Source organism: Uranotaenia lowii, chromosome 3 (assembly GCF_029784155.1).
Source record: "Uranotaenia lowii strain MFRU-FL chromosome 3, ASM2978415v1, whole genome shotgun sequence".
Taxonomy (NCBI): Eukaryota; Metazoa; Arthropoda; class Insecta; order Diptera; family Culicidae; genus Uranotaenia; species Uranotaenia lowii.
The window spans coordinates 332,008,975-332,025,875 of record NC_073693.1 but is presented as its reverse complement, the minus strand read 5'-3'; the positions used below and the strand labels follow the sequence as shown (position 1 = coordinate 332,025,875).

Sequence of the window (16,901 nt, the reverse complement as noted above, 5' to 3'; positions counted from 1 at the left end):
AATCGTTTTATTTTTCATTCTTTCTACGTTAAACTTTTGCGTAAAGTTTCCTACACTGGAATGTATTTCTTATGTAAAAATTGTGTCGAATACAAGCTCTTGTCAAAATATATGGTCTTTACCCTGATACGAAATAATATCTTACATTCAAACGATTTGTCTTATACACGATATTCTATATTTTCACGAATCTTTAGTTCAAATGACTAGCACACTGCTAGAATTATTGTTTTTTTTTTCAAAATCATGTCTTTGGATTCGTACAAAAAAACATAACGGCATCCAGAGAATAACTATTTTTTTCCTGAAATCTGATGTTTTTAAGTTTTGTAAGACAAATTCCTATACAAATTTACATGCTGGTTTGATATTTTGTTTTGATGTATTTTCTACATATTTCAATACAAACTATAACATTTTTAACTACAACTCTATACAACTTCTAAAAAAAATTTCACAGTGGCTCGAAAGTACGACATTATAGTTCCAAGATCAAGTTCTAGGCTTGCCAGATGCTTTAAGAAAAAAGCGGGACATTTTACGAAAAAAACGGGACATTTAAAAAACTGTTAAAAAAAGCTTAATTTTGAGGCCAAACATTTAAAACGTTTACCCTATGCCAAAGTTGTTCATAGAGAGCACACAAAGGTTTTTTTTTAACGCGGATTGATTTTGCTCAGTTTTGCTTACACGTGATTTTAAAGGGTTCTCGCAAATTAACACGTTATTTGAGAGAGAAAATATCTTAGTCATACATGTAAACGGCAGATTTGATATCGGATAAAAACTTTGTGTAATTTGTATAAAAATAAGTTTGTTTTCAAAAATTTGAAAACTCAAGAAAACTTTCTAAACTATCTTTATGTACTTTGGACAATTGAGTCGGAAAAGGTTGTAGCGCTATAATTAAGTATTTGTGGTTGTTTAATTTTGAGCGTGTATTGATTGAGTTAAATCGAGTCAAACTTGAGTATTTATAGTTTAGAGTGTAAGATGTCAAAACCACGTGAACAACATAAACAAAAATCGGTCAAACAAAACAAAATCGGTGGAACGAAACAAATTAAACGCCACAATTCGTCATTGCGATTGTGATTTGCGGAACGTTGTGGAGTTACCGTCCATCGCTTACTTCCCAGAGTCGAAGTCAACAAACTGAAGCCTAATTCAAGTTGGTTTGGTGAAAGTCAATGGGGGATAGAGGAGGACCCAGCAGCACATAGAACCATCTCCAGCGGAAAAGACGTAGGTCGAAGGCTTTTCCGCGCCACTAGCAAAAAAAATATTGAAAGACGAAAAAAGAAAAATTGTGCCGGAACATAACCACTAGCTCGGCTATCATCCGGTTCGTTGGAAGTTTTGATTGGGAGAAGCGTACGACCTCTCGTGGGTCGTTGTTGGAGGGCCGAGTGTCGTTGTTCGGAAGCTAAGGGCACTATTGGCTCTAGCTCAGTCGGCCGGGCCAAGTCGGAACAGATCAAGCCGGAAGCAGACGTCGGAGGTGCCTCGGGTCATTGTCATGCACCCGTGGAGCAGTGCAGCCAGGAAAGGCTGCCTGTGAAACCTCAGGAAACCGAGCTGTGATACGAATGTTTGTGCATTTTGGATGTAGTCTTTGTAAATTAAAGTAGGAAACGGGCCCGTGAGTAGAAATTATGTTAAGCTAAGCTTAAGTTTTTAAAATGTCGTGTGTAAGTAAATAATTATAATTGCTACAAGTTCTGGGTTCTGAGTGTTTGTGTTTTGGGCAAAGTTAGCCGTGCTGCACATACTGAAAATCAGTGGTGCTCAACTTGTTTCAAGGTGGTGTAAAATATAAGGCAATTTAATCCAGATTCCGACGAAAAAACTTATCTCTATAATTCTATAATCTATAATTATTTGGAAGCAACTCAAATAATTGTCTCTTCATACATTGGTTGAACGTTCTCCAAGAACCCTTCACTGAATCAGAATCTTACTGTAATGCTAAAAGCTTAAGAATTATTCTGTATTGTCTTATATAAACTATGAAAAATGCTGCTTGATTTGAGAAAAAGATGTACCTTTTTGAAACATTTTCTGTTCATCTCAGAATTTAAGTTGAGATAAGCGCTGATGTGGTCTAGTGGATGGGCTGGCGCGAGTCTGGTAACCCAAGCGTACTGGGTTCGATTCCCGGTATCGGGAAGAAAACTTTTGGGTTCGAATCCCATAAGTTGCCGACAGGTAAGATGTGTTTCATTGTATAAATATTTCAGAGGAAATGCATCTGGGGTTAATCTGAAGAGACTATTGCAAGCGGCACGGGTAGCCAGCCAGTTTCTGAGGGTTGGATGCCTTCCTTCAACGAACCATCGGACCGTGGAAGAAATTCAAAGACCAAGCCACACAGACATAGGCAGGACCTTGCTACCGATGGAGGAACCATACATACATACATACATACATCTCAGAATTTGAATTGAAACAAAAGTTTTCCATGAAAAAAAGCGGGACATTTTGAGGAAAAACCGGGACAACGGGACATTCAATAAAAAAGCAGGACATGACCCGTTTTTGTGGGACGCATGGCAACCCTAAGTTAACCGATTTTGTTTTAGCAAAATTGTTGAAATTTAACAAAACAATGAATAGATACCAATTTCGTTAGATTCGTTAAAAAAAATCATGAAAACCTGTCAATTTGATACGAAAAGATTACGTGTTGAAGGACGGCGAAGTGATTGCCATGATTTCTTACCGGCTAACAAATTTGGGTTACAATTGTTAGAAATTCATGGCCTTTACATTAATTTTTTCATTAACATTTAAAACCAGGGAACTTTGGAATTTTAAAACGAATAATCTGTAGCACTTTGTAATAAAAAACGATTTTTTTTCTGATACATTCGTGATCGGTATAGTGTCTAGTTTCTTCAAAAAAGAGGTTTTAGCCAAGCCTTCCTTAGGACCGGCCCCACTTTGCGTCGTAGCCTGTCATCCGAAGTAATACTTTAAGGTAGTCACAGAATGGGATGGGATCAAGTTCAGAAGCACCAGATGAACTTAATGGCAAAGGTATTCGTGAGTCAACCAAATATTTTCAAATCTCTTTTATAGGTCACCAAAAATCTGATTTATAGAGTTTGAGGTTACTTAGTAGTTCAAAAAGTAGAGTCATAACACCCTTTAAAACCCTTTTGTCACTTCGCAGTCGCCTGATGACCTTTCGGCATAGTGTTCGATTTGATCAGACGGTTGTTGATGTCCATAATTTCAGATTAGGTAAATAAATTAAAGTCCTAAAAAATAGCTTTTCTAGCGCCAGATAACAGAAAACTCGATTTCTTGGCACAGGAAAAATCTGCTTAAAAATCAATAGGAATACGTTAAAGATCTTCAAGATCTCCAACAGCCAGTTTGACCGGGTTCTGGTTTTGTGTGTTAGCATAAGAGAGCCCATTTTTTGTATGTCAGTTCAAAACAAACTATCGCAATAAACTTTTCAGTTTATTATTGTTTATTAGAATAAAATCAACGGATCATATGTAGATCCTAATGATAACTTTATAGTAGATAATAACAATACAAGATAAAAAATTAACACAGGTCTATACAGTTCTTGAAACAGTTAAAATTTTTGTCCGGAACACGTTCCTCGAAACATCGAAGTCGAAATGCTCAGAAAAGCGATTGAACGTTTTCAATATGCCGATAAATGCGCTGTTCGCTCCGTAGTTGTTGAGACGAATAGGTACATAGAGCTGCAAAAGCTGGTTTCTCAATCCTCGGGGACGCACGCTGAGAGGAATGGCCTCCAGCAAAACGGGACAGTCGACTCTGGACGTTAAGAGATCAGCAACAACTAGAGCGCGCGTAGCGTTTCTGCGAGCTTGAAGCGTATCTAGGTTTATGAGGCGGCAGCGATTCTCGTAACTTGGTAAACGGAACGGGTCTTGCCAGTTCAGATGACGTAGGGCATACCGCATGAAGCGACGCTGGATGGCCTCGATTCGTTCAGCCCCATTCTGGTAGAAAGGGCACCAAACAGCTGAAGCATACTCGAGGATGGAACGAACTATACAGCAGTAAAGACTCTTCAGGCAGTACACGTCTTCGAAGTCTTTGGCCATGCGAAATACGAATCCGAGGTTTCTGGATGCTTTGTCGACGATGTAGTTTGTGTGAGTCTTAAACTCCAGCCGTTGATCGAGAATAACGCCCAGATCGTTGATGTGGTCCACCCGAGAAATGATTCCGTCTCCGAGAGCGTACTCCGCATAAAGAGGGTGTCGCTTACGAGAAAATGATACGACCGAGCATTTACTGCGATTCAGGGGCAGGCAGTTCAGGTCACACCATTGAGCAAACACAATGAACTGCTGCTGCAGGAAATTGATGTCCTCTTGGCCGTTTATGGTGTGAAAGAGTTTCAGGTCGTCGGCATATGCAAGTTTTTTGCAGTCAAGGAGCGAGAGTACGTCATTAAAATATATCACGAAAATTAGTGGTCCTAAATGACTTCCTTGAGGCACGCCGGAGCAGGCAAGAAAATGATTTGAAAAGGAGTCACCAATACGAACGGATAACTTTCGACCTGTTAAGTAACTATGGAACCAGTGCAAAAGGGATCCACAGAAACCCAGACGTTCCAGCTTTGCGATAGCGATATCATGGTTCACCTTGTCGAATGCAGCAGAAAGGTCAGTATATATGGCATCAGTTTGGGTTTTCATAGCAAAGCTGTCTTGCACAAAAGATGTGAAGGTGAGTAAGTTGGTAGTCGTGGATCGTTTAGGCATGAACCCGTGTTGATCATTGGAAAGTTGGTGCTTGAAGAACGAATTAATAGGATCCAGGATAACCAATTCAAACAATTTGGCCATCGCGCATAGAGCTGAAATTCCGCGGTAGTTGTTAACGTCTCTCTTGTCACCCTTCTTGTGAACAGGAAACATGTAGGCTTCCTTCCATAGTGAGGGAAAGATTCCAGCATCCAGCGATGATTGGAAAATATGCCGAATAGGAAACAGCAAAAGTGGCATAAAACGCTTCAAAAAAGTAGCAGGTATACCATCCGGGCCCAAAGATGTAGAGTTTTTCAGCTTAACTGTCGCTTTCGATATGGATGCATCGTCGATTGTGATACCGTTAAACGAAGAAGGTGTAGGCAATATATTTCTCACAGCTCTTGCCAGTTGCTCAGGAGAAATGGATCCAGTTGTAAAAATGCTGGAGAACTTCTCGGCAAATAGATCACAAATTTCGGGATCAGAGTTCCCTGTGTCGCTGTTCAGGAACATTTGAGACGGAAGCCCTGATTCTCTCCGCTGATTTTTCACGTGCTGCCAAAAAGATTTCGGACTGCTCTTGAAATTCTGTTGTAACCGATTAATATAATTCTGGTAGCTACGCTTAATGGCTTTCTTATAGGCAGAATTCAATTTGCGATATTTGTCCTTAGTGTAGAGGGACTTGTGTTTGTTGTAGTTGCGTAGTGCGCGCTGCTTAGCCGTCTTAAGTCTACGAAGACTTCCAGTAACCCAGGGGGTCCGTAGATTGGTAGCCGTGCTACGTTTCGGCACATGGCGATCGATGATATAGTTCAGGATGTTCGCAAACGTCTCGGCAGCAGCATTAGGATTAGAAAAATCGAGCTCAGCCTCCCAATCAATGGATTGCAGGACGAGGGATATGGCTTCGAAGTCAACGTTCTTAAAATCGTGATAGAAAGACGCAGTTTTCTCTTCTGAGCCAAGTATTTTAGTGATATCGAGTGAAATCACTAAGGCTGGATGATGCGGGACAGTTTTAACCAGAGGAGCAGGAGCAGATTCGATCGTCGGATTCTTGATCCCTTCGTTCACGAAGCAGAGATCAAGCATACGGCCGTTTTCATTTTCAATTTTGTTGATCTGTCGTAGAGTCGCGGTGCTCAAGGAGTCAAGGAAGATATTAGAGGATGCTGAGAATGAAGAACGAGCAGGATCCGGAAATAAAAAGCCGCTTGGGGAGGAGCACCATTTCAAACCGGGTAGATTGAAGTCGCCGATGATGAGTATGTCGTCTGCCGGAGAGCAAATCGAACTTATTTTAGAGAGGCAGAGCGAAAAAGATTCAGCTAAAGCCAAGTCTCCAGAACGGTCAGGGGGCACGTACACTACGCACAAATAAAGTTTTCGATCTCCGAAATCAATGCGAATCCAAACAAGTTCTAAGTTGGCCCAGGAATCGTCTTCAATTGGCTTAGCTGGAAACGTAGATTTCACGGCGAGTAACACTCCACCACCAGTAGACTTTTTGCTGTTACGAGGACTACGGTCGCAACGGAACACTGCGTAATCTGGGCCGATAATCTGACTAGAGAGGGTCCGGTCGTTGAGCCAGGTTTCGGTGAAGGCAATGACGTCGTAGCAAGAACATGAAGTCGCCAACAAGTAGTCAATCAAACAACTATTAACACCACCGACGTTCTGATAGAAAATGTTGAAGGGTTCGGACGATTCGAACGTAGCGCGGGATCGATGATCACTGGAAAGGTAAATTCCATCACGCGGGGAAAAACTCTTAGTGGTATCATACTTGCCAGAAAGCGCTGGCTGGAGAACCCCTTCGCCACAGACGAACTCAGGGCCGGGACGACTGATGACGCTGGCAGGAAACAGCGCGACTGAGTCGAAGGGCTCAGGGGTCTCCGTAGTTCCTAGTTCGTTGCGTCCCGGTGCTGGAGGCCCGGAAGAAGTCGTAGGATTAACAAGGTTCGGAAGATCTAGCGGGATGCATCTGTGGTGGAACGGAAACAGGATACGCGAATGGCAAGTTCTAGACATAAACTTACCTTACCTTGAGGTTAGCATTTCTTATGTGCAACGTGCAGTTTAGCCCATTAACTGGCTTATGCAATAACTTTGTCACATTACTCTACGTTTCGCTTTTGCTCTCAGAAGAAACTTGGAGAAAAAACATGTTAGACAGTTCAAGGTTGTGCACGAAAAAAGTTGGACACGTTAATTCAGTTTCTATTAAATTACTACCTGCAGAAGTTAAACGAACGTTTTTGCACAAAAGCAAACGTTCCTTTTTTCTAACAACATTATTAAAATTGATTACTTGAGATGCTTATGTATATCGAAACAAGAAACTAGCCGGTTCATTTTTGAATGCATTAGTTCAATTACTCGATGAGTGAGATCAGTTTGACCACACCACAGGTTGCACTAATTAACATGGCGCTGTGTCGCAGCAAATTACATCCATATCGTTTGACCTAGTGGAAAGTCAGTCTACCAAAGGCCAGAGATAATTTAAGGACATTTTTCCGAAACTCGTGTTCTGCACGTGACTCTAGAAAAAAAAAACCGGAGACTCAGAAGTTTCCAGCTAACTAACTAGACAACCCAGATCGGAACCGGTTCCTATCTAGCTGCGCACTATGAGTTAAGATCCAATCAGAAGAATATTGCTTCACCGCTAAATAGTCGCCACTTGAACGTTCCGATGACCGAAGGCGGTTTTTTTTGTTGAGGTTCAATATGAAAATTTGCACTTTTAATTTAATCCTCATATGTTGTTATAGTTGCTAATAAAATACAAAATTTATAGTTCTATAGAATTGATACTAATTTAAATTTTTCTCTCGCTCATTTCAGGTTCTGGAAACTTTGCTAACGGATCAGCTGAGGCCCAAAAAAGTTTGATCTTCAGCGGAAAAGATCAAACCTACCGGATATAAGTTTTCCGTTGTGAAAAACAAACCATTACAGAATGAGCTCTGTACCGGATCCGAGATTGTGAGTTTGGTTGGATAAATAGTTCTCGAAGCAAATTGAAGCTAGAGCATCATCATCCGCGCAAAAATCTTCGCATCTCCTGTGCACCCTTTCTGCCAGCGCTGTTTTTTTTGTGTGTGTGTGTACATAGAGTTACATATTTATTGGAAGGGTCATATCTTTCCCTAAGGTGAAGGTTCTATATCCTGCTAAATTCGATTGGGAACTGCCCAAAATTTTCCTTCCCAGAGAGAAACGAAATGAGTGAAGGAAACGGTCAAGGAGTCAACAGCAAGTGAGTGACACGGATTAAGACCTATTCGGTTGTCCTGTGGATAAAAAAGTGTACCTTTGTTTGTGTCCGTTGTGGCGTTCTCGTCATCATCAACAACTGTTCATACGCTAGTTTGAGGGTCTCATCCAGTTTCGATCGGCAAATAGTAACCGGATTTAATCCGGGGGTAGACGTTTTACCCGAGTGACTCATAAACAAAATTCTACAATACACCCAGGGATTCCTGCAATCATTGGTTATCATTGGCTAAATTGAATACTCAAGAATAAATCAAGTGCATCAAGAATGTTCATCGAGGAAGATGTTCAGTAAGTACATACCGGCAACGTGCAGAGGTTTTAGAACGGCTTAGAACAATATAGATTTCAATTCTTGTTTTTCTATCGCCCGTAAAGTGACGATGTCTCGAAGAAAGCTGGACTTTAAAATAATCTTTAACGTTCTTGTTCTTCATTTTTTTATTTTTCTTTTTAATCTATTAAATAACTCTTCTACTCTCTGGCATCTATGATATATTAAGACTTTATTTTTTAGGCACTGATTTTCCTTAATTTTTGAAGGCTTTGTCATGTTTCATGGCAAAAATTAATACACATCTATCAGCTTTTTTATGCCTTCCAATATTTTCCAACAATTAAGTGCAATCCAAAATCCGCACAACTTAACGAAGTATTTCGATATTGCTACTCTAAGGACAGTCCTTCAATTTCGTTGAAGACATTCACACTTTACAGACACCATTTTCACCTCTCAAGAATTGTTTTCACATATTGTTGAGCAATTTTGAGCCACTGCGTAAGCTGGTGGAAGAAACTAAACAATCTCGCTTTTTTCAATTGTTACTAGTGCATGAGTTTTTTCTTTATCTTATAGTAATCTTGACAAATGCTGCATGAGTTTAATATTTTGGATCGCATCATACGATTTGGACACTTTTACAACTGTTTTTTGCTTCGAATGTTCCTACTTCTTATTCCGGGAAAAATGATTCTATCATCATAAACATTGAACACGATTATCAGGAAAAGCTTTTTAACTCTAACGACGTAATCATTAATTAATTTCGGTGACACTTTTCCCATTGTCACCGCTCACAATGAGACATCCAATTCACTCATTAACAAGAATGATTATCTACCCGTCATTATTAGCTTAGTTGTTTGATTACAACAGAGTGAAGTGGACTTTACTTTTTCACAATTGTCTGTCTGCCTTCCTTGCTTCATTATCACTATCTTATCAGTTCAGTTGTGGAATCTGTCTGAGATGGGCACTGATTAAAATTTTCAACAACCGGCAAGCTACCTAGGTTATCATTTATTTTCACACGTTTGTGCAGATTGTATAACAGATTTGATCACTTGGTGCATTTTGTAGTGAAAAACTAACAGAACGTTTCGTAAACTTTTGGTCTAGTTAACAAAATGTTAGAGGCTGGATTGTCCTTACTTACTATACTTGAAGGTATATTTTTAAGATCAAGTTTTTTTTTATTAGTCGCGTTTCTCGTTTCGAGATTATCTGTTGATGTCAATGATCAATCAGTCGATACGTAGATCCGGCAACTATTCCAGTTATGGTTAGCTTATGGTTGCCGGATTTTTTTCAGCGCGTATCCGGGCAATTTTATATAAAAACCTGGTAAAGTTTGGACATTTGATTTCAAAATCGACGACCAAAACTCCGGGCAATATGCGGGCAAATTTTATCAAAACCCAAAAATTACTTAACAAAAATCAAGAAAAAAAATTTTAATTTTTTTTATCAAAACTTATTGACAGATTTTAAATCGAATTTTAGGCTTCAAAAAAATCTTTCATGATTATTTTTGTAAAACTTGCTTAATAAGTCGTTTGGGAGGCATAAACAAAAACATTTTATAAAAGAATTTGTTTTGTTTTGATTTGCCAAATACAGTGAATAAAACCGGGCAAAATCCGTGCTTTTTTCAATGAAATCTGAACTACCGGGTCGGGTAGAATTTAGTATTAAATATCCGGGCAATCCCGGATAAAACCGGTCAATCTGGCAACCTTAGGTTAGCATAGTCAATGAGAATTAACCAAAGAATTGTCTTTGAAGGCATTTCTACCCAAGCAGTGGCAGAATTTTTGAGCATATTTCTGGTCAAGATTCGGTATACCGAATACCGATTTCCATCGACACGTACATATTTTTTCTTCTGTTTTTTGTGGTGTCGCAAAAACTTGTCCCAAATTACCATCTTACCAATTTAGCAATCCTTACTGAAATAAGTTTGTTCGAACGATCGGTTCAGCATTTAGAACCAGTCTTATTATCTCCATAAATTTCTGAATGTACACAACTCCCCTTCAAGTCAATATCAAGTAATCACCATTAATCTGATTGCGAAATCATTAAGATGGAGCCGGTAGTGGCTCCAGAGATTCCCCACTGTCTTCCTAAATAAAAATCTATACCACATATGTATTCACATTTTTTTTTTTTTAATTTTGGTATTAGGGTCCCGAAACGAATTTTTAGAGTTGCAGATGGTTCTTGCTGTAATGTGCACCTTTGAATGTCCTTCGACAAATATATTTGCTTACTAGCATGGAATGTAGTGGAAAATAGGCTTGGTTGAAAATCGTTGAGTATTTAAGATAAATCTTTTCAAAATTTTGATTGAAATGCTTCTTATTGTGGCCCCCTGCTTCAAATTATGGTCCTTTCTGGGATTCTAAAATTGGCCGTCTCTAAAAACACGCGCCTCACTAATGCAAGAATGAGCCACATAAATATTATCCTATATTTGTATACTCACATGCAGAGCCGTAGGAAGACGCGGCTTATTGTGGAGGGTTTGGTGACAATTTTTTTTCTATAAGAGTTTGATTGAACAATGCATACATAACTTATAGAAAAAAATAAGAATATACAACTTATTATTCAGGTTTAAGATATTTAACATTAAAAGTTAATTATTTAATTTGAATCCTAACTTTCAAAAAATGGGTCCTAGAAGTTGCCAATTTTTTAGTGAAGTTTTAAAAAATAAACAAGAGATTTGAAAGTTTCATTTTTAGAAAAACTTTTTGTATTTACTTAAATTAGCAAGTTATATGCTAGGTACCTCATTCTTTTTGAAAACAAAAATAACCATTTGCGGTTTAATTCAGATTGATTTTCTACACTTGAAAATTTGATTTAATTTCATAATTAGAATCTTGTGAATATTTTTTTAAATAATATCTAAATTTTTCAATGAATCCAAACTTTATTTTATATTTGGGATTTCTTTTGGTTTCTGGTTCAAAACTGATTCTCATTGATATAAATTTAATTTGGAATCATGAATCAAAATTATGAAACTACGAACTCCTGTTATTTGAATCTATATATATAAAAAGCAATTATCTGTATGTATGTTTGTTTGTTTGTTTGCCCTCTATAGACTCAGCCGCCTTAAGAGCTAGAGATCTGAAATTTGGCATGGATGCTCATTAGGACCAGGAATGATGAAAAATGTTTTTAGATTTTTGGACGACCCCTTCTGAAGGGGGTCGTCCATACAAGACAAATATTGATTTCACGTTATTAGCGTTATTTTCCGTCGGATTGTGATGAAAATTTGCACATGAGTGTTTTGAGAGACGAGCAACCGATTACAGTTATCAAATTTAGGGTCAGGGGTCGGCCAAAGGGGTCGTCCATATTCACTGATTAATATTTTTGCGATATTGGCGTTTTTATAGATCGTATTGTGATGAAAATTAGCACATGAGTGTTTTGAGGGACGAGCAATCGATTTCAAGTTTCGAATTGCGGATCAGAAATCGGCTGAAGGAGTCGTCCATACCCAACTTTAATGTTTTTGCGATTTTGACGTTATTCTACATTGGATTGAGATGAAAATTTCCGCATAGGAGTTTTGAGGGACGCTCTTTTGCTTTCAGGTTTCAAATCTTGACTCAGGGGTCGGCAAAAGGGGTTATTATCTGTTCACTGTTTTTACAATATTCTCTTGATTGAGCATAGAATTGTAATGAAAATTGCCACATGGGAGTTTAACAGAAAAGCTAACTGATTTCAGGAGTCAAGTTTTGAATCGTGGTAAAAAAAGGCCGTCCATGTTAGTTGCTTACTGTTTTCGCGATATTGTCGTGATCATGCATCGGATTGAGATGAAAATGTTCAGATGAGGGTTATAAACTATGAGCAATTGACTCCAGGTAGCATGTTCCGTGTCAAGGGTCGGCGAAAGGGGCGTCTATATTCACTGTTCACTGTTTTCAAGTTCCTGACGTTATTTTAAATATAATTTAAAAAAAAAAATGGCACAAGCGGGTTGTGGGAACGTAAAATGGGTTTCAATTATCGAATTTCGGGCCACGGGACAGAAAAAGAGGGTTTCATTGAAAGTTCAGTGTTTTGTACAATAATTTTGTTCGAGGCAGTTAATTGATACCAATTTAAGTGTGAAGGTCAAGCAAAAGAGTCGTGCACATAAACAAATAGGAGATGTTTCTGCCATAATGTCTAGATTTTGCAACCGATCGAGAAGAAAACGCTCTCACATAAATTTTAATAAAAATCCAATCAACCGTTTAATTTGAATTTCAAGTAATAGTAATAATAGCGACTTTAAAAATTTTTCCCCAAAATTGTTGAAAGAATGTTTCGAATTCATTTTCTAAACTCATTTTGACGTACCAATGATTTAAAGCGAAACGAAGTTCGTACGGGATCAGCTAGTCCTTAATAAAATTCTCACATTGATATTTCAATCTTGATTAAAAAACTTAACTTCAAGTTTAATCTGAATTTGAGTTTTTAATTTTTTATTCCGAGGCTGAACCCCGCCTTCTGAACTAGTTCGCTAGTTCAAATCTGAACCCCGATTTTTAAAACGCTTTTTGAATCTCCAGATAATAATTCCTACATATTAATTTCTAATCAAAAAGCGTAATTTGTATCAAAACCCTTATAAAATGAAATCTCTTATTTGAATTTTGAATTTCTAGATTTAAATATGAATTCATTCTTCAGTTATTTATTCGAAATTCAACTTGTGAATTTAAATGAAAATTGCGAAAAATGCCACTAATTCAATTCTGGAGCACCATTATGAATCTTTCTGAAGTTCCGATTCTGTATAAGAGTTAGAAATATAAATTTAAATCTAAATCACAATATCAAGTATTTTCCTTTATATCCCGAATTGATGCATTTTGATTCGAATATGGAAAATGCAACTGATTTAAGTTTGAAATGCAAACCTAAGAATTGAATCTTGATTTTGTGTCAATGAGGAAAAACATAAATTCAAGGATAATAAACTGGATATGGAATTCGAAATCTGGTATCAGACATTGAATTTTAATGTTTATAAGCAGCTCCGAAACAAAAAAAAAATCTGGAGTAATTTTAACCTAAGCTTTTCAGATATTATCGGCGGGTATCCGAGCCATGCTAATTCGGGCTATTTTTCTAATTTTCAGCCAATATCAAAATTATTCAATTTAAATTATGAAGAAAAATAATTGAAAAAAACACATTTAAGCTTCCAAAAATCGTTAATGTTAATTTTGCTCAAAAACTATGCAAAATACATCATTCGAATGACTCAATTGAAATTTTTGTTTGCTTTTGCAAATAATGTGATACAATTCAGGCAGAATCTGGGCAATCTGCCATGCCTGATCTTAATGAAATTCAGTATTTGGGATTAAATTTCTATGAACAAGTGAGGAAATTTTCAAAAAACTGTAGTAGAATTGTTGACCTAAAGCATGGATCACTACAAATCTGGACGCATTAAAACGGGTCTATCTCGGAGCTATATAAACGAAATAAAAATGTTTTGTAATTGAAATGTAGGGTTTTTATTGCACTTTAAAGGAAAAATAATAAAAAAATTATTCCGATGTTGTTTTGATGAATTTTCGAACTTTTGGTTGTGTATCACTCATTATAGTTTGAACACCCTATTCGCTGACCTCAGCGGCCATTTTGTTCCACAATCTCTTCATCTCTGTTGCTTCCCGAGTCGTCCTACCATTCTTCTTAATCTTCTGCTTGACAATTGCCCAAAATTTTTCGATAGAGCGGAATTGAGGGCAGTTGGGTGGGTTGATGTCCTTTTCGACAAAATCCTCCCGTTGGCCCAATACCACTGTTGAACCTCCTAGCTGTAGTGGCAGCTTGCCAAATCTGGCGAAAACTTAACTAGTCCTTTGTGAGATCTAATGTACGAAAAAAAAAGTTTTTCAGGCATTCCTCCTTGTAAATTTCGGAGTCCATGGTCTTGTTTTTCACAAAAACCGGAATTTTTCGTCCGCAGCTGCAAATACCTTGCCAGATCAAACACTTTCTTGCAAACTTATCAGCAAAAACGAATTTGAAGTTGCCGGGGACATCACCATGACCAGTGGAGTGCACCACTGCAGTGGCTTTACATAATTTTTGGCCAGAAAGCTGCCCAAAATCCATCTTCACGTACGTTTCGTCATCCATGAGGATGCATCCGTCGAACTTCGTTGGAATCTTCTTGTATAACTTGCGGGCACGTCCTTTGGCTACTAAATTCTGCTTCAATGTCCGGATTGGTTGCTTACTGGTCCGATAGGATCGTATTCCTTCGCGTAGACGAATTCTGCTAACGGTGCACCGGTCGGCGTTGAATTTCTTGGCAATGTCATAGTCCGACTACCCTGTGTTTTCCTTGATCGTTCTCAACACCTTCAAATGCAGTTTCCGATCCTTAATTCCACTATGACGCTTGGTATGAACCTGCCGATCTATAGTACGCATCTCACGGAAAACTATGGTCACTATCACTATGGTAAAATAAATAGTGCGTCCAGATTTGTAGTGATCCATGCTTTAGGATAAGATTACGAGTTTTTTTAAGTTCTGAGTCGAGACTATTACTCTTTAATCATTTTGATCGTTCAACTGAATTTTATTAAAGAAATTTGAAATGAGCATTTTGCTTGGCATTTTTAGACACTTGGGAGGGAGGTTAAAAGAAGCGAAAATTCTACAAAACACGCACTCAATCAAAGACAAACTTATTGTTCGGGCGCGAAAGCAAACTACGCGAACTACAGATTTTGGTTGCCAGAAAGATCACGAACCTATGCAACCGTATTGAAGGCCACCAGGCGGCAGAAATCTGCATTGTTGAAGATCTGGTTCAGAATCACCCGTACTTCCCTGGTGAAGATCATCCGAACACCCTGAAAAGGTGCAGATTGATCATTTTACGTATCGGAAAAAGTTCTACGGCATGTCCTCGACCAGTTGTTACGTCCCAATTTTGATTTTTAGCTAGTGGTTTTTCAGCAGGACTTCGCATTGGCGCACTAAGGGAAAAACCAAATTTTTGTGTGCAAAAAATTATTTGTGGGTTTATTTTGCTCGGAATGGCCGGTGAGTTCGCATTACCTGAACCCTATCGGTATATTGAAGTCCGTAGTCTACTCTACAGAACATGACGGTTTGGAAGCTCCATTTGGCTGAATCCTGGGGTAAAATACCATGAAAACCACCTGCGGGCTTTTCAGAATATACGCCTTGAGCTTTTGCAGCGAGTTGTTAAGCTCAAAGAAAAAAAAATCGAATCGCACCAATGGATTTTGAAAATTTGATTTGATTTGTTTAAAGTAACTCTTATTAAATTTGTAAACTAAGTTTTTGCTTTGATCAAATTATTTTTTGGTTTCAATGTAGCACTTCCATTGCCGGACCCTGTAGATCAGTTGAATAGTTAAATTATCCTAGTTTTTTTTTTAATTTTGGAATTGTCAAGCACAATCCATTCCCCGATTTATAATAATGTGGGAGGCCAATTGAACTTTTGAACGCTATCTTGGAACATCCAGTAACAAAAAAAAACTAACCTAAAAAATATTGTATATGAAAAACAAAAAAACATGACTATGAAGAATATTAAAATGTATGTTGGAATGCGGAATGATTACGTAAGCAACATCTTTCTACTTGTTTAACACTTTGCCCGAACTGTAATCCATTAACGAGCAGCAAATCTCACGATATGGACTGGACTTACGTTTGATGTTTGTTTGAGAAATTCATCGAAAGTGAATTGGACCCACCGGCAGCGAAATCCATTTGCCGGTTGATAGCTAGCTAGCTAGCTAGGTTTGTTATCTTTGATTTACAATCCGTGGTTCAGTTCATCGAACTGGAGCGAGGAGCTTTGGCTTTGGGCGTTTTTTTTACTGGTTTTGGCTGGTTGGAAACTTGCTGATCTGTTTTGGATAGGAAAAGAATGAGATTGAGGCTCGAAGGATTTCTAGATATATTTTAAAATAGATTTTTAGTAATAAGGATATATAACCTGGATAAGCAGGTCCTCCTCTGGAACCTCTACGAGATTTCATTCAAGGTTACCTATTTATCTTATCCATTCATTTGATCGCGATAACGTTCCACGCGCCTTTGATAAAATTGTACTTCCTTTGGATACTTAAATTCTGCCTAATCTGATAAAAACACTGGCGTCAAATAATATTCAAAAGAATTCGCCTAAAAATTGTAAAAATTACCATAAATCTGTATAAAGGTTACTGATTTAGTTACTTTTGGGTCGTTAATAACTTCTTATCGATTTTTCGACAAAATGTTGTAAATATACTTTGCTTATCCGTTTAGGGAAAAATAAACAATAGTTATGGTATATCTACGTATCTACCCATAGTCGAAGAAGTACATAGTTGCAAAGATAAAGCATTGTTACGGGAAATATTCCGCAACTGTAAGAGTAGTCTCTTTCCAGACTCTTTTTTTTATCAACAAGTTTGTTTCTTAAGTTTCGAATATCTCAACCAACCAAATCGTCTAGTCGAAATCAATCGCATAGGTGTTATAACCACTTGATGTTTATATCT

The 16,901-nt window shown here is 37.9% G+C and overlaps 1 protein-coding gene across 3 annotated transcripts in view; it reads left to right on the top strand.

Moving 5' to 3' along the window:
• LOC129751040 (long-chain-fatty-acid--CoA ligase 4-like) overlaps positions 1-16,901 on the top strand; it is a 92,015-nt gene that overhangs the window by 45,355 nt on the left and 29,759 nt on the right. Inside the window, exon 2 of one of the 3 annotated variants that reach the window (XM_055746293.1) lies at positions 7,611-7,751. In XM_055746293.1, coding sequence (XP_055602268.1) covers positions 7,726-7,751 — 26 coding nt within the window. In that variant the 5' untranslated portion in view covers positions 7,611-7,725. Of the gene's footprint in view, positions 1-7,610; positions 8,334-16,901 lie in introns of those variants that run through there. The other 2 variants (XM_055746292.1, XM_055746294.1) reach the window with 2 other exon arrangements.